Source organism: Marmota monax, unplaced genomic scaffold, assembly GCF_021218885.2.
Source record: "Marmota monax isolate L192 unplaced genomic scaffold, Marmota_monax_Labrador192_F-V1.1 WCK01_AAM20220418_F8-fsc00333, whole genome shotgun sequence".
NCBI classification, from domain to species: Eukaryota; Metazoa; Chordata; class Mammalia; order Rodentia; family Sciuridae; genus Marmota; species Marmota monax.
In genome coordinates, this window is record NW_026694397.1 from 703,480 (window position 1) to 727,206 (window position 23,727).

General features: G+C 36.1%; 1 protein-coding gene across 1 annotated transcript in view; it reads left to right on the forward strand.

Annotated features, from left to right (window-relative positions):
* Positions 1–23,727, forward strand: part of Adgrg4 (adhesion G protein-coupled receptor G4) — a 109,584-nt gene that overhangs the window by 49,168 nt on the left and 36,689 nt on the right. The window contains exons 8-15 of the mRNA XM_058586650.1: positions 557–621; positions 2,916–2,955; positions 3,950–3,993; positions 6,899–7,062; positions 8,198–8,330; positions 10,078–10,196; positions 18,346–18,562; positions 19,554–19,716. Coding sequence (XP_058442633.1) covers positions 557–621; positions 2,916–2,955; positions 3,950–3,993; positions 6,899–7,062; positions 8,198–8,330; positions 10,078–10,196; positions 18,346–18,562; positions 19,554–19,716 — 945 coding nt within the window. The remainder of the gene's footprint in view (positions 1–556; positions 622–2,915; positions 2,956–3,949; positions 3,994–6,898; positions 7,063–8,197; positions 8,331–10,077; positions 10,197–18,345; positions 18,563–19,553; positions 19,717–23,727) is intronic.

The following is a 23,727-nucleotide window of genomic DNA, read 5'->3' on the forward strand; positions in this document are numbered from 1 at the left end:
TTGAAGATGGTGAGTGTATCAGTCTGCTCATGGCGTCTTATGAAGATCTGACAGACTGGGTGGTTGGAAGACAGGCATTTGTTTTCTCACAGTTCTGGAGGCTGGAAATTCAAGATAAAGGTGCTGTCAGGGTTGGTTTCTGGTGAGCTCTCTCCCTGGCTTGCATATGGCTGCCGTCTTGCTGTGTCTTCGCCTAGTATCTCCTCTGTGCTCATGCATCTCTGGTCTCTCTCTTTTTATAAGAATATCAGTTATATTGGATTAGGGACCCACTCTTATGACCTCATTTAACCTTAATCACCTCCCTAATGGCTCTAGCTCCAAATATGATCACATTTGGGGTTAGGGCTTCAACATTTGGACTTGGGGGGGATAATTAAACCCATAACTGTAGGTAAAATGTAAATTGGAAAACTAAGTGGAGCAGATGGACATGTTGAGCCAACTGAAATAATGAATACAGCTTAATGATCACATTGTCCCGGGTGACTTTGCTGGGTTAAAATAGAAGAGTGAGAATATGAAAAAGTTATTTTCTGTTTCTTTTCTTTTACAGTTGAATTATATATTTCAAGACAGTGAATTTTCCCTTGCTAATCTGGCTATCCAAATAAAAAGCAGGTATGTGGATGGCATCTTTTCTGGTTGGAAGAGCAATTTGAGAGCATTCCGGGTCTGTTCATATCCAGTAGGAATTTCTTTTTGTATGCCTCAACTTTAGGGGCTATCACATTTATAGTTGCATCTTCTTTTCTAAGTTCTCTTTGGAATGAGGAAGAAATTTGTCTTACTGCAGGGTATAAAGCCAACAGGAGGAAAAAAAAAGTTGAAATTAGACCAAGTTATCTCTACTGCTTGTATAGTTTCTAAAATTCCATGAATCTGTGACTCAAGGAAATCATGCTTTAAAGGGATGAAAATATATAGATGGCCAAATGCGTGAAGATTTATAAGACATTTTACTTTCAGATGATGCACTTTTGAGAATTAAAAATTCCAAAGGGAATATGGAATGTTTAAAATGAGGAATGTCAACTACTCCAAGACTTGCTTGGGGCACAAATTTCAAGAGGCAATTGAAATAGGCAGAAACTGAGTAGTATCAAGGAAACCATGGTAAAGGCTCTCTGTCACCTGAAAAATGCTTCCTGTGCTTTTCTCTGCACATATATTAGTTTTCTATTAGAGGGACACCCAGAACAATAGGTATGGCTCTGTTAAATCATGATCAGTTGATTTTTTGAAAAAACATTAAATGTCTTACTCTATTTTCTGTTGCATTATCAGAATACTTCAGACTGGGTAATTTATAAAGAAAAGAGGTTTATTTTGGCTCATGGGTCTGAAGGCTGGAAAGTCAACAATTATATAGACAGACACATCTGGTAAGGGCATGGTGCTGTTTCGACTCATGGTGAAGAGGGGAAGGTGTGTGAGAGCAGGTGTGTGCAGAAGAGGTAAAACAGGAGAGGCAGCCTCATTTTATAACAATCTACTCTCCAGATAACTAATCCAGTCCCATGAGAGTGAGAACCCACTCCCAAGAGAAAGACACGAATCCATTTATAATGTCTCTGCCCTAACACCTCTCACTAGACTCCATTTCCCAAGAGTGCCACTTAAGGGGCGAAGTCTCAACATGATATTTATTAGGGATAAATCATATTCAAACCATATTACTAAATGTGACTATTTTCTGATAGCTGGACTTCATTTTTTCTTATATGTTAAATATTAATAGGTGGGAGGTTCATATAAAAATAATGTAGGCAAATCCATTATAGATGATTGTCTTAGTTTGGGCTACTATAATAAAAATACAATAGACTGGGTGACTTAAACCATAGAATTTTGTTTTTTATGGTCTGATAACTGGGAAGAAAGCATGGCCAGGTCCAGATAAAGGCTTCTCTGCTTATAGTGTCCTCACATGGCAGAGAACAGAGAAAGAGGAAGCTGTCCTGTCTCTACTTACAATGGCACTAATCATGTTCATGACAGCACTAGCTTCCTGGCTTAATTACCTCCAAAAGGCCACACTTTCTAATATTTCATAGGTGATTAAGCTTCAAATTGTTAATTTTAAGTACATACAAATTTTCAATCCCAAACAATTACTAATACAATATCGGAGATATTTGGGGTATACAATGTTCCTTTACAAAATTGTTTACAATTGTTCTTTATTGCAAGGTAAGATGTGGCCATTGTAAAACCTTAGAACTTAACAGAAATATATGACATAGAAAATGAAAATCCCTGGGAAGTCACTTTTCCCTACTCCTTTAAGGACTCCTGTGAGGGATGGAGACATAGATCAGAGACAGAGCACCTGCTTAGCATGCATGAGGCCCTGGGTCCTATCCTCAGCACTGAAAAAAAAAAAACCTGAACAACTTATTTTATACATTCCTCTAAATTTTTCTCATGTGTTTACTAAGAGAACAGAATCCTACTCTGTGTACTGTTTAACATCTTTCTTTTCTTGTTTTGTTATATATAGTGTTTTCTTGTTTTGTATCTTTTTGGGCCAACACATACAAATATATCTTATACATTTTGATAATTACGTAAGATTCTTTTGTGGGAGCATAATATGATGTATGTGTTCAGTTGTCTAATGACAGACATTTGAGTAATTTCTACCCCAGTATATATATTTTATGCACCATTACTGGTACAATTATGGAATAGATTCCTGGAAGTAGGATTATTGAATCAAAGGTTTACCACCATTTTGGTATGTAATGACCAAGTTCATTTCAAGTGTTCCATTGAACCCACAGCACTACTTAAATTCGAAGCTGAGAGGATTCTACTCTTCTGCTTTAGAGATTTCTTCATCCTGATCTTGTGTCCTGTGTAGTTGGTACTATGTTTCACTTTTATACAATTTTATGATGCTTTTGATACAGGAAAACTTCTGAGGAAGAAATGGCCATGGACCGACTTCTTGTAAGTAATTTTGAAAAATCAACTTACCTGAGACCAATATTATAATCAGGTATTAGATTAGTAAATAGATCTTTTACCCAAGGGTGTTTTATCAGGCAAGATTCATTGTTGACAATTGAATATCAAATTAAATTACTTCCACAACAATCCATTAAAAAAAACATCCCCTGCTTGTCTGAACTATCAGTGTGACAGTTTTTTGAAGCACATTTTGTGGGCTAAGAGAATGGGGAATGACGTGGGGATTGTAAATGTTACATAGAATTTCTTCTATTCTCTACAATTTCTTCTATTGTAGAGATCTCACAAAACTTCCAGCCTTTTTAAGAGTGACACAACTGTTTGCAAGACTGGTATTCACATATTAAATTTAAATCTACCCTCTATATTTGTATAGCTGTGAAATCAGAGTTTGGCAAAGTTATCTCCCATCATCCTTGTCCCAAATCTCAATACTTATTTTAGTGCCTTAAAGTCTTACAATGGTACACTCTATGTATCATTTTTAAATGATTAGAAAGTACAGAGCTTTTAAGGTATTTAAATATGAGGTAAATATTTTGACTATACAAAATACATTAAGTGCATTATCTACCATCATTTAAAATACCTCCTATATGTAGTTGTCAGAATTTTAAAATTTAACGTTATAGATAACATGATATAAATAAAACTTCAACTAGTAGTTGTAAAAGCTTTTTGGTGATAATCTGGTCAAGCTGCCTGGACTAGAATTCCTCCATTCCTGGCTGTGATATTTGGGACAACTTAATCAACCTCTGTTTCTTAATTTTCTCATCTTTAAAATGAGGATTGTTAGAAGGATAGAATGAGCTCACTTACGTTAAGTGCTTAGCAAAGGGCTCAGAATGCATTAAACGTTCCATGTGTACTATTGTCACCACTGTGTTAATATCTAGATCCAGGAGCTTAGATTCTGTTCCTAATCCTGTTTCAGTGACTATGTACTTTTCTTTTGCATCCATTGGAACAGAGAGAAGAGCAAGGAATGCCTACAATTTCCCATGTACCATACAGGTAGGAGCTGAGCTTACTCATAGCTGGTACATTTAGTTCTGATTTTCCTTCCATTTAATTCCGTATGCACAGCCTGTTGGTCAGGGATGTCAGAAGGAGATCAAAGTACTTGATGGTTATTTTACAGATGCTGTAATTGGGCTTTTGCCTTCACAAAATAGTTGCTTTGGTTGGTCACAGCACAGCCTAGCAATCTGCCTGCTGCCTCTTTGTAGTGAGGAGAAAATGGGGTCCAAAGTGGTTATAATTGGGGGATAGGGGAATATACTGTTTGTTGTGGTCAATAAGGTTCATGAAATACTGAGCAGGAGAATTGAAAACAATGACAGCAACATAGAAAGCATCCCTGGTCCTGCTCAGATTCATGGCCCAGCTCCTCCTGGAACACTGGCTACCGTTCAACTGTTTGGTGCACATCATAATGGACATATAGCCAAAGAAGCCTCATGAACAGATCATTGAAATGTTCAAGGGGCTGGCATAGAGGGTCTGTTGCAAGCAAGATGAGAGGTTCAAAAAGAGGATTCTTATTCAGACTGGAAATCCAAAAGCTGAGAAGAGATAGGGTTCAAATTCAATGTGTAGGATGAGCAGGGACTTCACCACATATAGAACAGGGGAGGGGGAGGAATCAAATAGATTGGATATACAGAGAAGTGTTGAGTAAAGGCATCTAACTTTCAAAAACTGGTAGGAAACTCAGCAAATATGTTTTTCAAAAAACGATATGTACCAAGAATCAATTAGTAGGATGGCATCAAATTAAAAATCTTCTGCACAGCAAACAAAACAAGAGTGTGATAAGAGAGCCTACAGAATGGGAAAAGATCTTTGCCAGCTACTCTTCTAACAGGAGATTAATACTCAGAATATATAAGGAACTAAAAAAATTAACACCATCCCCCCAAATAATGCAATCAATAAATGGGCAAAAGAACTAAACAGACACTTCTCAAAAGAAAAAAAAATACAAATGGCCAACAAATATATAAAGAAATATTCTACATCTTTAGGAAATGTAAATCAAAACTATATTGAGCTAGGCATGGTGGCTCGTGCCTGTAATTCCAGAAATTCAGGAGGATGAGGAAGAAGTGTAACAAGTTTAAGGCCAGCCTCAACAACTAAGTGAGGTCCTAAGCAACTTTGCGAGACTCTCCCTCAAAGTTAAAAAAGAAAAAAAAAAGGTGGTGGGTGCCTGGGAATGTGGCTCAGTGGTAAAGCACTTATGAGTTCAACTCTAGTACCAAAAAAAAAAAAATACATTGGGATTTCATTCCATCCATGTCAGTGATCAAGAATACAAATAATAAAAGCCAGTGAGGATGTAGGGTAAAAGGCATACTCACATATTGTTGATGGGATTGCAAATTAGTACAACCACTCTGGAAAACAGTATGGAGATTCCTCAAAAATATATGACTCATCCATCCCACTCCTTGGTATTTATCCCAAAGAACTAAAATCAGCATACTCTAGTGAAACAGCCACACCAATGCTTATAGTAGTGCAATTCACAATAGCCCAGTTATAGAACCATCCCAGATTTCTATGGACAGATGAGTAAATGAAGAAAATGTGGTTTATATACATAATGGAGTTTTACTGAATCACAAAGAAGAGTGAAATTATGGCATTTCCAGTAAATGGATGGAACCAGAGAACATCATGCTATGTAAGATAAACCAGCCTCAGAAAGTCAAGGGTCAAATATTTTCTCGCGTATGAAGAAGCTAGAGCAAAATGGAAAAAGAGGAGATCACATGAAAATAGAAGGGAGATCAGTGGAGAAGAGGAAGGAGATAGAGGAAGAGGGAGAAGGGATGGGAAAAGGGATGAAAAGTGGAATTAAATTGACCAAATTAGGCTGTGTACATATATGAATATACCAACAGTGAAGTCCATCCTTATGTATAGCTATAAAGTACCAATTTAAAAAACAATGACTAGAGAGAAAGAAGACTTAAAGAGCAGAGGAGAGGGAGAAGGGGGAGTGAGGAAGGGAGGGTAAAAGGAAATACTGGGGGCTGAAATTGAGCAAATTATATTTCATGCACATGCAATTATGTGAAAATGAACCTTCTATTATGAATAACTATAATGTACTAATAAAATATTTTAAAACTGCATGTACTAATGGAAATGGAGGAAAGAGATATAGGTAAGTGTGAATTTTAAAAGGTTCCCCTAATGAAATATTAGAGGAATTTACAAGGGTTAAGGACCTCACTCTATGGGTCGAGGTCAGGGACAGTCTATTCTTTTATAACATATGTTTTAGTGGACAGAAACACTGGATGGGTTTTTGTGACTGAGAGAAATATCTCCCTAAAATTCAGCTCCCTCATCTGTAGAATGGGAATAATTAACCTTATAATGTTGCTCTGAGGATCAAATGACTCAAAAATGTGCAGCAAGAGCTCTACAAATGTTAGCTATCATTATCATCATTATTATTCCATTATAGAAATAAGCCTTCTGTGGATGATGTCTTTATGAACTAATTGGACATGTGTCTATTTGCCATATTGCACTAATGATGGATAAATTGGAGATCAGAAGGATAGAAGGTTTTCTCTGAAATAATAAGTCCTGAGCACTTCATACTTTCTATTAATTATTAGAAACTCCTGGAGAAATCTCATGGTTAGTCAATTTCCACATACTATAAATGTTGCTGACATTTCATTTGAAAATAGGTTTTCGGTTGTCTGTGAGAAAAAATTTTCAGAAGATTTCAATATGCTGTCTTCCATCATTTCTTAAGATTTTTCACTTAATATCTACAAAATGTTTGACATTTATGGACTACCAATTAAGGCAACTATACCAAATTTCAGCACTGCAGGCCAAATTGCACTGTGCTGACATAACTGCACATTTTCTTTTTTGTCCCATTTTGTAGCTGTGCTTGTCAGGTCATCATAAAGGCTGACTCTTCTTTAGCATCCACGGAATTGATCATCAAGATCAGAAATAAAATACATGGCAACTTCTCACGTGGAAACTTCACACAAGATCAGTTCACATTATTAGTAACGTCTGAACACATCACAGTGAAAAAGCTAGGTAATTATTTTGGTTGAGTATTTCAGTATGAATTCACTCCCCCTCTTATAAAATTCATGATGTATTCAGAGTAAGGACCCTAAGCTCAGAGGGAAGAGAAGTCATCTTCATGATCCTTTCCACATCTGCAGTACCCACTTGTCCTGATGGCCTTTCTACCTTTAAAAGCTTGTGAAAGAAATGGATTGCCTGAGAGTTTATAAGAGATCATTTGTCAGCTGTGGATATTAGCAGTGGCCAGTCTACCCACAGTGTGGGAGGATTGTCTCTCTTGCACAAAACACCCTGAAGCCCAGAGAGCTTTTTTATTACATACAATAGATGCCTAATAGATACTTGCTAATTTATTGTTTCATTCAGGCATCCTATTCATCTTGAGAAGTGATTTGGGAACTGTCCCAGATTTCTCTCCTAGGCCTTTCCTGATTAGGAATGCTTAACTGGTAAAAGTAAAATCCTACCAGTCTACTCTACTTCTCTCCCATTGCTGCCAGCTTTGTTTCTTGCCCCAACAGACTGTCATAAAAACTTTCTAGTGAACCCGGACATACACAGATATTCCTACTCACAATCCTTGGCAGCAAGTGAATGAAGTAGCAGAGGGCAGGCTGTGATTGCACAAGAGAGAGAGTGGGATGAGAGGCAGAGAAGTGGGAGGGCACAGGCACAGCCCATTGTGCAAAGGATGCTGATGCTGATAAATGTGTCCTGAAAGTGATAGGAAGGTACTTTACCTCCTGGCTCACAGAGAACACTGGGATGGGTGGTTTAAAAGAAGGACAGTTGACAGGTGGATACTTTTGATGCTTTCCTCTAACACCCCTTTATGTGACTGGAATTTTTTTTTTAATGCATATATACTATTTAAACAACAACAACAAAAATTTTTTTTCCTGTCAACTGATGGCTTTAATGAAAGGACTAAACCCGTGGTTATACTGGATGGCTTATTTAAACAAGAATACTCTATTTAAAGCTATTTTCAGTGCAGCCTGATTTAAATGGCCTGGTAGAAAGAGCCTCCTCTTTTATTTGCTGATGTGTGTGCAGTGTAGTAATGATGGGTCGTAATGGATGCTCATGATACTTTTAAGAGCCTTTTGCCCTTGAAAATGTGCATACATTTTCTCTGTAGATCCAGGAAAGTGTGAAGCCCACGAAACACCCACTAAATACAAAGGGACATATAAGTGGCTATTAACCTACCCTACTGAGACAGCCCAAACCAGATGCATAAAAAATGAGGATGGAAATGCCACTAGAATCTGGTATGTACCGGCCAAGTTCTAATTGTTAGTTCACATTCACAAAGATCCGCTTCGTTGGGGGCATGTTTCTATGTCATTTCTCTGGGTGTGCTCCCTCCCCTCCACCTCTACTGCCAGTCTTTCTTTTCTTCACCTTGTGGACTTAAACATACATATGCAATATAATAAGAAAATAATGTCAAGAAGACAAAGAGAGAAGTCAGTCACCATCCCACCATTGAACACAGCTGTTTTTAGGTTGGCATGTTGTCTTTCTCTGTATGCCTTTAAATTTTCTGTGGAGGTAATCACAGTTCAGTTCTCCAATCCGTAATGTAATTTACCCTTTCACTCAATGGTTTATCAAACATTTTCCGTGTTTTACATTCATCTTCTTAATGATTATTTAAAAAATTGGCCTCAGATGCTGTCTCGTTGATGGGCCATAGTAATTTACTAAATCACTCTTCTATTGTTGACTTTATCATTTTCCTTTTTAAAATCATCAGCCCTTTTTTCTTACTCTCTGCTGTTAATGGTTTATGCCATTAACTTAAGTGGGCAAGACCAGAAGGACAGCAGGTTTTGACAGAGGCTTAAAAGCACCCTTAGAAAGCCACATCTCCAACTGTATGCTACCTTTCCCTGCCTACATCTAATCAGTCCTCAAGGAGGGCAGTTCTGACAGCCATAGTCAGGGCCCACATGGAGCATCTCCTTTCCAACCCCACTGCTTGGCGCAAGCCCATTACTAGCTCTCACCTCCTGTTAGAGTAGTCCCTTCGCCTTCTAAGCACCAGCTACCCCAGCTCCATTACACACTGCTGCCAGCATGATTATCCCAAAGGCTAACTGTCATCATGTCATACTCCTACTCAGGAATGAAATCCAAACCCCTAAATGCAGTCCTCCAAATTGTAGACTCCCTCTCCTGCTGTCTCGTTCACCACTTCCCCTCCCTTTACCATGCATTCCAGCCAAAAAGACCATTTGTTAGTCTGGACTCAATGGACACTTCCTTGTGTCTCTCTCTGTGCTTGTGCTGTTTGCTGTGCAGGGAGATGGGGGTCAGGTGGGCAAGTTGTATGTCTTTCTTTGCCTCTGTCCTTTCAGCACTGGGCTCAGCTCAAGTGTTGAAAATAAGTTCTTGCTTGATGGTTTGATGCATTCCATTTTGTTTATACAGTTTTTCTTATATTTTGTCCAATTTTAAAGAAGGTAACATTTAGAATCTGAAACCACTGAACTACACAAATCTCAGGGGAGGATCAGCCTACAACATAATGGGTACTCAATGAATGTGCTGGCTGACTTGAACTGTGTTAAACTGGATGAGGCACTGGGAAGGGTGGCTGAAAGTGTCAGTGAGCTACAGAGGGTTCTATACTAATCACCTAGAGGAAATTTATATGCTGAGTTAGAGACTGCATTCCCACAAGAATTTCCCTTTACAATCAGAGGTAAGAGGAGGAAATGAAGGTAAGTAGTCATGTTCAGCAGACTGACATCTCTGCCTTGACTCTTGATCAGCCAGACATTGCCCTGCCTCCCTCCCCCATCTCTGTTGCCTAGTCATCCTCCCACCTGCTGACCCTAGTTTCACTTGTTCTCAAAGAACAAATTTTTCTTCACTTTACAAAGAAGTACTGTATTCCTGCCATGCTATCTTGGCCAGAAGGCTGGGGGTGGGTCAGGGAAAGGCATGCCAAAGATAGACCTATTTTTTCATCCTTGGATGTCTTTTATTCCTCCCTTCTCTCTTTTTCAGTTCAATCAGCATTCAAACAGGCAAATCTCAGTGGGAGAAACCAAGGTTTAAGCAATGTAAATTGCTTCAAGGACTTCCTGAAAAGATTGTGGATCTTGCTAATATTACCATCAGTGACGGTAAGATTGTTTTGTACACATCGGAGAAATGGAACCTTAGCTAGTTTGCCTACTTGTCCTGAGACCAGAGAGTACAGGTAAACCTCGTTTAATGAAAATCTACCCTATAATAATCCAGTTTCAGAAACTAGGTAGTTAGTTTAAGTTGCTGGAAGTGGTGGGGATGTGACAAGTTAAGACTATCACGGTTTTTAATTTTGTTTTATGTATTTTTGTTTTATGATTTTTGACTTACTATTTTTCATTTTGCAAAAAAGTTTAATTTATAAATACCTCATCTAGTCCAATATTCAAAGACAAAAATAATCTACAGTGAAACATCTCCCTGCCAGTGGTGGCCCCAGCCATTCAGTGACTATTCACAGAGAGAGTATACACATCTATAAAGAAATGTGTAGGGGCTGGGATTGTGGCTTAGCAGTAGAGCGCTCACCTAGCACATGCAAGCCCTGGGTTTGATCCTCAGCACCACATAAAAATAAATAAATAAAATAAAGGTATTGTGGGCTGGGGATGTGGCTCAAGTGGTAGCGCGTTTGCCTGGCATGTGCAGGGTGCTGGGTTCGATCCTCAGCACCACATAAAAATAAAATAAAGATGTTGTGTCCACCGAAAACTAAAAAATAAATATTAAAAAATTTTCTCTTTTTTTCTCTCTCTGTCTTAAAAAAAAAGAAATGTGTACACCATACGCACTTGTGCCTGTATATGTTCTCCTTCCCTTTTTCTCTTTTTTTCCGATTTTTTTATTGGTGCATTATAGTTGTACATTTTGATGGGATTTGTTGTCCCATATTTGTACATGCACACTCTCCCTCTCTTTTGTATACAGGATAGAGCATGTCATACATACCATTCTGTACCTCACTCTTTTCTCTTAACAATATAGAGAGGGAATTATTATATCGTTATATAAACAGCTTATTCATGCCCCCACACTAACTATATTATATTTCATGAGTGTGCTGCAGTTTATTTACTGGTAATTTATTTATTTGGTCATTCAATAAATTTATTTTTAATTGGCACAAAAACATAAAAGTTGTACACATTCATGAGGTACTATGTGATGTTTGATATACGTAAACATTGCATACTATTTAAATCAGATTAAATATATTTATTTTCTCAAACATTTACCATTTGTTTATGGTGAAAACTTTAAAAATACTTTCTGGTAGCTTTCTGAAATGTATAGTACATTATTGTTATCTGTAGACACCCTACTGTGCTATAGTACCCTAGAGCTTCTTGCTCCTGTCTAACTGTAACTTAGTACCTATTGATCAACCAACCTTTCCCCATTTTTGAAAACAACTCTCCATAACCTATTTATTTAAGCGTTTTTCTATGTATGGATACTTAGATTATCAATGACATTTTCCTTTAAAAACACTATCACAAACTGTTTTTACTTATTTGTGTTTTTTATTAAAAGGAAAAATAGCATATGTTTAAAAATATATTTTTATTAGTATGTAAAATGTTTCAGAACTGGCATTCTCTAAGCAGCTGATATAGAAGGATTCATTTCTTTTCATATTACATTTATAGACCATGTTAATTTTCATTCTGGTTTGTGAAACTTCATTAGTGTATTCCATACTGTTAGATAAAAGAGACTCAAAACAAAGTGTATCTCTTTAAACTACATTGGGATATAATTTTTCTAATCAAATCACCAAACACCTAAAAGGCCAATAACATGCTGTGTTGATTAAATTGTTCTAAAACAGGTACTTTGATAACTTACAAGTGGGAATATAAAAAAAAAACACTGCTGTAGTGGATATCATAGGTATGTCACAATTTGTGCAAGTAGGGTATAACTGAAGCATAAATTCTTGCAAGTGGAATGTCTAGGTTAATCCTATTTGAGATGATGTCAAAATTCTCCCTATATAGTTACACCAATTTATTCTCAACACAGCAAGTTTTTAGACTCTTGGGTCTTTGTTGATTTGATTAGCAAAAATTGAAGTCTCGATGTAGTTTAATTTTTTTGGTAGAGATATTCCTATGTCTGTATCTATTTAATATATACAAATTAGAAGAGTATTTTTTCAGAGGACTTTTTTTAGCACATTCAATAGCTTGTGAAACTAGAATCATTAATTTTCCCAAGAAGAAACCTTGTACCCATTAGCAGTCTATTTATCTCTCTTTCAGTTCTTGTCCAGCATGCGTCCACTTTGTATCTCTCTGAATCTAAGCATTTCATAATGTTTTGGAGGTTTGTCCATGTTGTAGCATGTGTAGGAATTTCATTTCCTTTTTTGTAGATCTGTGTTTACTTCTGTTATGTATATTGAAGTGTAGAATTGCTTGGTTCCTATAGTAACCCTACAATTAGCCTTTGGAGGACTGCAGAACTTTCCCACAGCTGCTGTACCATCTTACATCATGCCAACACTGTCCAAAGATTCCACTTTTCTTACATATTTGTAAACACTCATTATGGTTCATTTTAAACTATGGTTGGTGGTAATGCCTCCCCCTAACATGGGCACCTTCATTCCTGATTTTGGTAATTTGTGTCTTCTCTTTTCGTCTTGGTTAGCTAAAAGATTTTGAATTTTGTTGATTATTAAAATAGTTTCTTCATTTGGAGGAGTTTCAGGTTCACAGCAAAATTGAACAGAAAACAGAATTCCCGTATGCACACCCCCTTGACACATGAACAGCTAGCCCTCACCATCAACAACCCTCACCAGAGTGCTACATTAGTTACAACTAATAAACCTACCCTGAAAAATCATAATCGCTAAAAGTTCATAGTTTCCATTAATATTCACTTTTAGAGTTGTTTATTTGAACAATTGTATCATTCAGAATCAATTCACTACCCTAAAAATTCTCTGTGCTTCACTTATTCATTCCACACTTCCAACTAACCCCTGGAAACCACTGATCTTTCTATTGTCTCAGTTTTTGCCTTTTCTAGAATGTCATGTAGTTGAAATTATATGGCATATAGCCTTTTCAGGTTGGCTTCTTTAACTTAGTTATATGCATTTAAGGTTCTTTCATGTCTTGTCATGGCTTGATAGCTTATTTCTTTTTAGCACTGCATAATATCCCATTGTCTGAAAGTACTACATTTTATTTATTTGGTTATCTACGGAAACAAATCTTGGTTGTTTCCATATTTGAGCAATTATGAATAAGACTGCTATAAACATCAGTGTGCATGTTTTTATATGGATTTGTTTTCAACTAATTTGGGTAAATACCAAGGAGTGAAATTGCTGAATTAAATACTAAGAGCATGTTAAGTTTTGTAAGAAACTGTCATATCTTCCAAAGTGGCTGTATTATTTTAATTCCCATCAGCAGTGAATGAGAGTTCCTGTTGCTCCACATCTCTACCAGCATTTTATGTTGTCACTGTTTTGGATTTTGATCGTTCTAATAGGTGTGTGATGGTATCTCATTGTGTCTTTAATTTTCAATTCCCTAATGATGTGTGAAGTTGAATATCTTTTCATAACTTACTTGTCATCTGTATATCTTTTTTTGGTGAGGTGTATGGTATACAATGAATGTTTATGCTCCATCACCAAATTTATATGTTAAAATCCTTATCCCAAGGTGACCTTATGGTAGGTGATTAGGTCATGAAAGTGGAGCTCTCATGAATAAGATTAGTGCCCTTATAAAAGAGGGCTGAGGGAGCTTGTCTGTACCTTCCATCATCTGAAATTATAGTGAAGAGATCATTGTCTATGAACCAGGGAGTGGAGCCTCATCAGACATTGAGTTTGAATGGATAAGGAAAATGTGGTATATATGCACAATGGAGTTTTGCTCAGTCATAAAGAAGAATGCAATCATGTGATTTGCAGGAAGCAGAAAGTCAAGGACTTCATGTTTTTTTTTTTTTCGTATGTGGAAGCCAGAGAGAAAAAAGAAAGGAGAATCTCATGAAAATAGAAGGGAGTCCAGTGGAGTAGAGGAAGGGGGCCTGAGAGAGAGAGGAAGGGAGGAAAAAGGAAGGTACCTGGGAATTAGTTTGACCAAATTACATTTGTGCACTTATGAATATGTGACAATGAAGCTGAATATTATGTACAATTGTAATGCACTAGTAAAAATGATCTTAATAAAAATGAAAGGGAAAAACTAAATTTCAATTTCTATGCCAGTTATCAGATGTGGCTTTACTGCATAAATTGGGTCTCTGCCATAATGAATTGTCAAAAATTGAGGCATAAGCACTCCAGTGCCTTGCAGAAGAGCCAGGAAATTGGCCTGGAGGCAGTGAACTTCTTGGACTTATCTTCCTTGTGGAAGATAGAAAATTAAGACCCTTGTCCAGGAATATCTAGAAGAATTAGAAAAACAAGCACAACTTTGATGGTTCCTAGTTCAGAACTCATGAGTCAGGGCAGTAGGGAGTGTTGCAGCTTATAGTGAGTGGGAGGAAAGATAGAAAGGTCTGTGTTTCACGCTGACCTGCCTCCTTCTGAGTGACACATTTTCTTTAGACATGCTAATAGAATTTTCTCTTGTGGAAGAAAAAGTTTAAAAACAGCCATAACAACAACAAAAGCACTGTATCAAGTTCGGATTTTTAGAAAATTGACTGTGAGAAGTCATTACATCCATATATCTATACACATACACACACATACATACACTACTGTGGAGCTAAAGGACAGTTGGATGGTGATTGTAATGTACATAACTGAAAAATAAACTATCAAGTTTTTTAGCTTTGGAGTAATTCTCTTCTTGTAAGTTAGGAGCTTAGTGAAAAATGGGTGCAATGTAAAGGAAAGAAAAACATATTCATGTTGGAATAATTTATTTTCATTAGTTTTTAATCTTGTTGACAAGTATTAGATATCATGGTTGAATCTTAGTTGGACAAAAACTTTTTAGTTCTTCCACTTGACTGCTCATTTTTCTTACCTCCTCAGTAATCACAGAGTTAGAAAAGGCATCCTTATTTCAAAGTTCTTTGAGGCCTTTTCTGTTCTTAGTTTGGGTTACTCACATGACAGTGAAGATACACCAGTTGGCTAAGACATCACAAAATTCTCTCCTATCCATGTCCTCCTGCCATCAGGGCAGGATTGTGTGTGACTAAGGACGAATGATACTAGCTGGGGACATAGCTCAGTGGTAAAATATAAGCCTTGCATGCCAGAGGCCCTGTGTTCAATTTCCAGTAGGTCAAGTAGACCTCCTGCTAGTCCAGTGCCTAACAATATGAAGAAATTAAAGAAGAAGATGCTATAGTAAAAAGTGATATTGGAGAATTCAAGCTCTGGAATCAGAGTAGATTAGAATTTCTCAATCTGTATAAAGGGAGATAATATGAGAACTCATCACATAGAATTATTGTGGTGAGAAAATGCATGTGTAATGCCTTACTGTTGTATCTTGTTTCCAAAATGCCATACATCATTTTATTCCTTCCTCTTCAAGCGAGGATGGCTTGTGACTGCAAAGTATGGTAGAATTGGGAAATAGAGATGTTGCCAATTATGTGATCAACTTTTAAAAGGACTGAAAGTTTTCTTTCCTCTTGATACATTTTCATTTGGGATGCTGCCTCTCAGAACTTATGGTTTTGAGTATCACCATTGTTTTGAATATAATTCACTTAATTGTACATTTATAGAATTTAAGTTTTAGTGATCTGTCTGCTTAATAACCAGTTCACAAAATTCACCCAAATTTGTGACAGGTTCCCATGAGCTAGTACAAACCAGCTCTAATACCTCACATCTGGATCTAGCACAACACTGAGAGAGGTCATGGGTAGGGAATGTAGAGAATCCCCAATGACCAACACATGATCAGCATCAACTAACAGCCATGTGAATGCACCATTTTGAATTTGCAGCCCAGTCCAAGCCTTCAGATGTCTCTAGCCCCAGCTGCCACCTGACTGCAGCTGCATGAAAGATCCCAAGTTAGAACTGCTTGGTTGAATCTAACAACAGAGCCATGAAAGATAATAATTAATGTTGTTTTAAGCCATTAATTTTTGGGGTGATTTGTTATGTAGCAACAGGTAACTAGAACATTAACTCCCAGAAATTAGTCAGTAATAATGCATGTTATTATTATTGTTTTGATTGTTGCAATTATTGGCAGATTAATTGTAATGCTATTTCAAGCAATATTCTGCAACTAATAAAAGAAGATTCATTTTATTGCTTTTGTTTGGGGACCTAGAAGTTTTACACAATAAATATAATTTAGCCTGAATTTTCCTTAAAAATTGTATAACTCCAGATGAAAAGTCTGTAATTACTTTCCACAGAATAGTTAGGCTCCCATTGGCCTGTTGTTTACTTTCATTCTGCCACAGCAGGGACTATGTGAAGTGAAGTCACACCACTGAAGCCTGAAGAATCATGACTAGGCAGCTCCAGCTATTCCATTTTCAACAGAGCTTGAACAATTTAACAAGAGCGGTAGAAAGATCCATGAATAAGCTCACCATATTTTTCTTCTATCCCTAGTCTTATAGTTTTCTCAATTTGTTTAACTGACCCAAGGAAAGATATTAATAGGGACAAAATATTAGTTTAGAAACAACAACATACTTAGTCAATGTCCCCCCTTGTTCCCATCTCCTCAGGGAGAACCCTGTTTTTGCCAACTCAGTTCCTACATAAGCCACTGTGGAGTGGGGGCTATTAAGAGGACCTCAGTTAAGTTTGCTTAATTTACATTGATGAGGGCAGAGTTGTTTGTAGAACAAAAAAGAATAGAGCAAGAAAATGGGGGAAAGGGAAGAGAGGGAAAAACACTCTATGCTAGCTTTGTTAGGGGTAAAGTTATAGGGAGCTTGATTGAGGTAGGGGAGAGATTTGAAGAGATGCTGACGACCATGGAGGACCATAAAAGAGAGGGAGGGAGGGATGAAGAGAGAGAGAGAAACAGAGAGCGAATTTTATGTGATATTATATTGTTTTCTCAAACTCAGTTGTTCATATGCAATATAACTGACTCAAATATGTCACAACTGTAATCTCTGGAAATTTTCCTAACAGACTATATTTTTCAATTGTTTTCCTTGTCTGTTTTATGTATGCATATTCTCTTATGCACCTAGACCAGTGCTTTTCACGAAATAGATACTAATTTAATATTTCCTGAATAAATAGTAATACTCTTTCCCAAAAAAGTAGGTGATAATTCAGACAAAGCAATTATTTTTAAAAATTATGAGATAGTTAAGGATACTTGAACACTGATAGGATATTTTATATTTGTAAATATTACTGCAAATTTTTCAACTTAAATTTAATTTAATTAGAATCATGGTTAAGACAAATGAAAGTTTTTTTAAAAGATATATCCTAGTTATATTGTTACATCATCTGCATGCATGACTATGTAACAAAAAATCCCATTTTTATCAATAATTATAATGCACCAATAAAAAACACAGAAAAAAAGACATGTATTAAATTATTTATGAATGAAATGATATGACGTCTAGGACTTGCTTTAAAATAATCTGGGCTTAGGAAGAATGTGGGTGAGACAGTAGATAAAATAAGATTAGCCTCTCATTGACAATTGTTGAAGTTGGGTGATTCATGAAGTACATGGAGATTCATTATACTATTCTTCTACTTTTGCGTATGCTTCAAAATTTCCATTATAAAAAGTGAAGAAAAAAGTGGGCGGGTTAATGTCTATTGTTCTTACTCTCTAGAAATTCTAAATTAATTGCTTTTTATTATGTGGTCCATATTTGCTTTTTTGCTGTGTGGGTTGCTGGTTCTTGACAGGAAATTGTACTCATTACCCTTGACTGGGAAATCATAGACTGTGTTTGCTGATATTTGAGTACAGATGGAATCTACTTAACTCAATCCAACACTTCGAAGTCTTAACTTAATTAGAATCAAATTTCAAGATAATTCTTCAGTGACAAAAAGATTTCCCTAGTGCATTTAAAAAAGGGTTTTAATGAATAAAAACTTGATTTGTGTGCCACTTTCTGGGACTATATTTGCTGTAGAAATTGAGATACAATGTTTCCCTTCTGCAAACTTTGTTACTTTGGCATGTATTACGATTTTACTGCCTTTATTTTTTAAAGGGAAGGAAGCAGACCAGCATGGTCCAAAACTAAGTATGATAATGTAGATGGTGCATTTCTGTTTTGCTTCCCCAGAGAATGCAGATGATGTTGCAGAACACATTTTAAATCTGATAAATGAATCTCCACCTCTGGATGAAGAAGAGACGAAGATTATTGTTTATAAAGTAGCTGAGATTTCAAAGTGTGATGAGATAAGTATGAACCTAACCCAGATTATATTACAAATAATCAATGCTGTTTTGGAAAAGCAAAACGATTCAACCTCCAATCTACATCAAGTAAGCAATGAGTAAGTACTAATGCTTTGGTAAATTATTTCACATAATTTAAGTGACATATTATTACTTCCTTAGCCTACAGTCCTCAACAGTTTTATGCATTGAAAGCTGATTTAGTACAGCACAGTGAGGTCATTTAACTCTAATCCCAGTTGTGAAATAGTGAATTCAAAATTGAATTGAGTCTTCGTCATAACAACATCTTTTCAAGTAAATAGTGACTCCAAACTAAACTTCCAATTTATTTCCCCATCATGCCACTCCCCCAGGGTTCTGCATTTCTTTAAAATGTACCCAACCAGTGCTAATCTGAAAAGTGGGAGAATCATGCTATTTACCACCCTATAGCTCATAGCCAATAAAATAACATGACTCTTACATGAGGCACTCTATATGTATTTTAAAATATCTTAAATATTCTGGTGGAAATCCATCTACTTGTCTCCATCTCCAGGCCTAGTCTTATTTCTCTTCCTTGATCATCTAAAATAGCCTCCCAATTGATCTATCTGCCTGCACTCTTGCCCCTAACAGTCCATCTTCTATGTAATAGAGTGATCTTTCAATGCATTTATCATATCATGTCATTCTTTTGCTTTTAAACCACTAGGGTGCCATTTCATTACATGCCAAATAAAATAAAAGCCAAACTTCTCATAAGGTCTATGTGCCCTGAAGGATCTGGATTTACAAACAACAATTTCATTTATTTTTCAAAATGATCTTTTGAGATGTGTGATTACATCTGACTCTATAGAGGAGAAAACTGAAGCTCAGTGAGGTCACTTTACTTGCACACACAGTTAGAAATTAGAGGAGCTAACGTGTAGATCTCAGGCTGTCTTGTTCCCAAACCAGTGCTCTTGTCTAATAATTCTAATAATTCCTGAGGAATATAAAGATGGGGATTAAAATACAGTCTCACAATGAGGATATCTTGTCAGGGGATGGGTTTTATATTTTAAAAAAGTAAGAAGACTCTTCTTTACACTTTCCTGATAGAATTCTGAGGATAATTGAGCGTGCTGGTCACAAGATGGAATTTTCTGGGAGGACAGCAAATCTTACTGTGACCAGGTTGGCTTTGGCTGTGCTACGGGTGGATCATACTTTCAAAGGTATGGCCTTTGGCATCCCCTCCTATGAAGAAGGTGCAGACCCTCAGGTGAGTGCAGCTTTGGAAACTGAGAACCAATTGGTCACACACTCTTTCAAGTCTTTATTTACTTGTTAGGAGGGAAAGAAAAGAGGGCACTGTTTTTCTTGTAGTTCTGGGAATGGAACCCAGGACTTCATGCATGCCAGGCAAGCACTCTACCACTCAGTCATATCCCCAGCCCTGCAGGACACTCTTAAAGTTTAACTCTTCAGGAGACCTTTTAAAAATGCATATATCCCAGAAAAGATTCATATGTAACCCTCAGGGGGCTACCATCTTAATTGAAATGGTGTCTGTGAGATGTGTGATGATGCTACTTTTAGCCCTGTGACCTGACATTATCTCAAATGTCAGTTTATTATTTTCCATCATTTATGGAACATTTATTATATGTTGAGCATTGTGTTACTGTTTATAGATGAGGAAACAGAGAAGTTAATTTGTCTAAGGAAATACAGCCTCATGACTAAGTCAGAATCCAAATCTTTCTGTCTAGCTTTAGAATCTGGGCCCAGAATATTTAATACAAAGAAATTATAAATGTTTGAAGTGATAGATATGCTAATTACCATGATTTTATCATCACCTGTGTATCAAAATATCAGACTGTGCCCTATAAATATGTACAATTGTTATATATTTGTTATGAAAAAATAGTCTGGTCCCTTTTTACTATATCATACTACCTCAGCATTTGGCAGATCATAAGCCACCAATACCCCTGAAAAAAATTTGAATGACCAGACATTTTTTATACTTATGATAAAACGTATAAATCCTGAGTTTACATTATAATCTGTACAACCCCAAACCCTACCAAGATATAGATATCACTATCACTTCTGAAAATCCCTTATGCTCCTCCCCATTCAATCCCTGAAACTGCTACCTCCAGGGTCACCACTGTTCTGATATTTTCCCACCATAGATTATTTCTGTTTTAGAACTTTATACAAATAGAATCATTATAATATGTATTCTCTTCTGTAAGACTTCTTTCATGTAGCAGTATGTTTTTTTTTTTTGAGAGTCACCCCTTTTCCCATAGTTTTTTCCTTTGTATTTCTGAATAATATTCCATTTAATATATATGCCATATATTGTTTGTCTATTCTGTTGATGAACACTTGCATTGTTTTCAATTTGGAGCTATTATGAACAATGCTATTATGAGCATTTGTGTAAGTCTTTGCATGGACATATGTTTTCATAATTCTTGAATAAATACCTAGGAATGGAATGGCTGGCTCACTGGTTATATGTTTAAATTTATAACAAGCTGTCATATTGATTTTTAAAGTGGATAATGATGTGGAGTAATTGTTTATTTTTGTAATGACCATTCATACATCTTCTTTAGTCAAATACTGTCAAAATCCTTTGCCCATTTTTAACTTGGCTTGTTTACCTTCTTGTAGAGGTGTAAGTATTTTCAATATATTCTGGCTCAGGTCATTCATCAGATACAAGTTTTGAAAGTATTTTCTCTGTATCTTGCCTATTTTTCTTCTCAGTGGTGTCTTTCAATGAGCCGAAGTTTATAATTTCATAAGGTCTCATTTATAGTTTTTTCTCTTATGAATAACCATATATTGTTTACCTAAATATCCTGTCTGCCAGCAAGTCATGATGATATTCTTCTATGCTTTCCCTTAACATATCTTTGGTTTCAGCTTTTATATTGAGAATGATAATCCTAGTTAATTGAATGAATGTTTGTACAAGGTGTGAGTTAGGGGTTGGGGATAATTTCATTCCATGTGGATATCTAGTTTTTCCAGCTCTATTTATTGAAAACTTTCCCTTTCCCATTGGCTTGTTTTGGTACTTTGGCCAAAACAAAAAACAAACAAACAAACAAAAACCTCAAACTAATAATTAAAAAAATAACAGTTATGTAATGTAGGTCTGTTTCTAGCTTTTCTTTTCTGTTGCATTTATATTTTGTAGATTCTGTCTTGGTGTTGTCTTCAGTCGTGAAGTCAGTAGTGTGAGTCCTTTAACTTTGTTCTTTTTCAAGATCACTTCAGCTGTTCTAAGCCTTTTTCATGTCCATATGAATGTTTACATTTGTTTATCAATTTGTGTAAAAAGTTTACTGAGATTATGATTGGGATGGAAGCTATTGATTAATTTTGGAAGAATTTATATCTTAACAACATTGAGTTTTCTAATCCAGTAACACCCAGGTCCACTAAAATTTCTCTCAACACCATTTTATAGTTTTACGTGGAGAGGCATTGTATGATTTCTTTGATAAATTTATTCCTATTTTATGGTTTTTATGTTATTGTAAATGAAATAGTTTTAAAAATTGACTTACTAATTATTTGCTGAATAAATACCTGGGAATAATTATATATAATTATATATAATTTATGTAGCCTATGAATTTGCTAGATTCACTTTTTTGTTATAGTAGTTGTTTTGTAGATTCCTTAGGACTTTAAATAAAACAACACTATCTGACAATAGAGAGTTTTATGACTTCCTTACTGATATTTATTTCTTTTATTCCTTTTTCTTTTGGGATTATTTTGATGTCTAATACTTCTGGTAAGATATTGAATAGATGTGGTTAAAGTGGGCATCTTTGTCTTTTTTTTTGACATTAGATGAATAAATTCACTATTTTACCATTACCTTTATGTTAGTCCTATTTTTATTTTTAAGATGTCATTTATTTGACTGAAGAAATTACTATTATTTTAACCTGGGGTCTTGCTATGTTGCCCAGGCTGACCTTAAACTCCTGGTTTTTTAAAATAATTTCTGTCAGACTTTGGATTTAGGCTGGGCTCAGTGCCATATGTGTGTAATCCCAGCAACCTGGGAGGTGGGAGAATCACAAGGTTGAGGCCAGACTCAGAAATTTAGAAAGCCCCTGTCTAAAAATAAAAAGCCCTGGGGGATATAGCTTGGTTGTAAAGCACCCCTGAGTTCAATCCCCAGTACCAAACAAACAAACAAACTTTAAGATCTTGCCAGCTTTATAAAAGTGAGTTGGGAAATGGTCCCTGTTCTACTTTCAGAAGTACTTTAGGAAACATTGGTGTTATTTATACACTAAATGATTGATGAGATTCATTCTTAAGGAAAATTAAAATAAAATCATTGGTGATATTAATCATACGGAATGGTGGGTTTCATTGTGACATGTTTCTTCTACATAAAAGCATAGTTTGATCCATTTTACTTCCCAGTATCTTCTCTACCTCCTCCCAACCTGAACCCATTCCTCTACCCTAATGTTTCCCCTTTTACTTTCATTGCATCTCCCCTTCCTCCTGCCCCCCCCAACTTCTTTATGGGAAATCATTAATAGCTAATTCAAACTATTTTTAAATATTTTTAAAATTGTACTCGGACACAATACCTTTATTTTATTTATTTTTTATGTGGTGCTGAGGATCGAACCCAGCACCTTGCACATGCTAGGTGAGAGCTCTACCACTGAGCTACAACCCTAGCCCTGATTCAAACTATTTAATGGATATAGTGCCATTCAGATTTTCTAGTTCATCTTTTGTCTGATTTAGTATTTATTTATTTATTTATTTGATTTATATATGACAGCAGAATACATTACAATTCTTATTACACATATAAAGCACAATTTTTTCATATCTCTGGTTGTATACAAAGTATATTTACACCAATTTGTGTCTTCATTCATGTACTGTGGATAATAATGATCATCACATTCCACCATTATTAACAACCCCCTACCCCCTCCCTTTCCCTTCTACCACTCTGCCCTATCTAGAGTTCCTCTATTCCTCCCATGCTCCCCCTCCCTACCCCATTATGGGTCAGTCACTTTATATCAGAGAAAACATTCAGCATTTGGTTTTTTGGGATTAGCTAACTTCACTTAGCATGACATTCTCTAATTCCATCCATTTACCTGCAAATACCATGATTTTACTCTCTTTTAATGCTGAGTAATGTTCCATACTTGGAGTCTTTATTTATTGTAGGATTTTATTCTCTAAAGGGCAGGTAACAAATATTTTT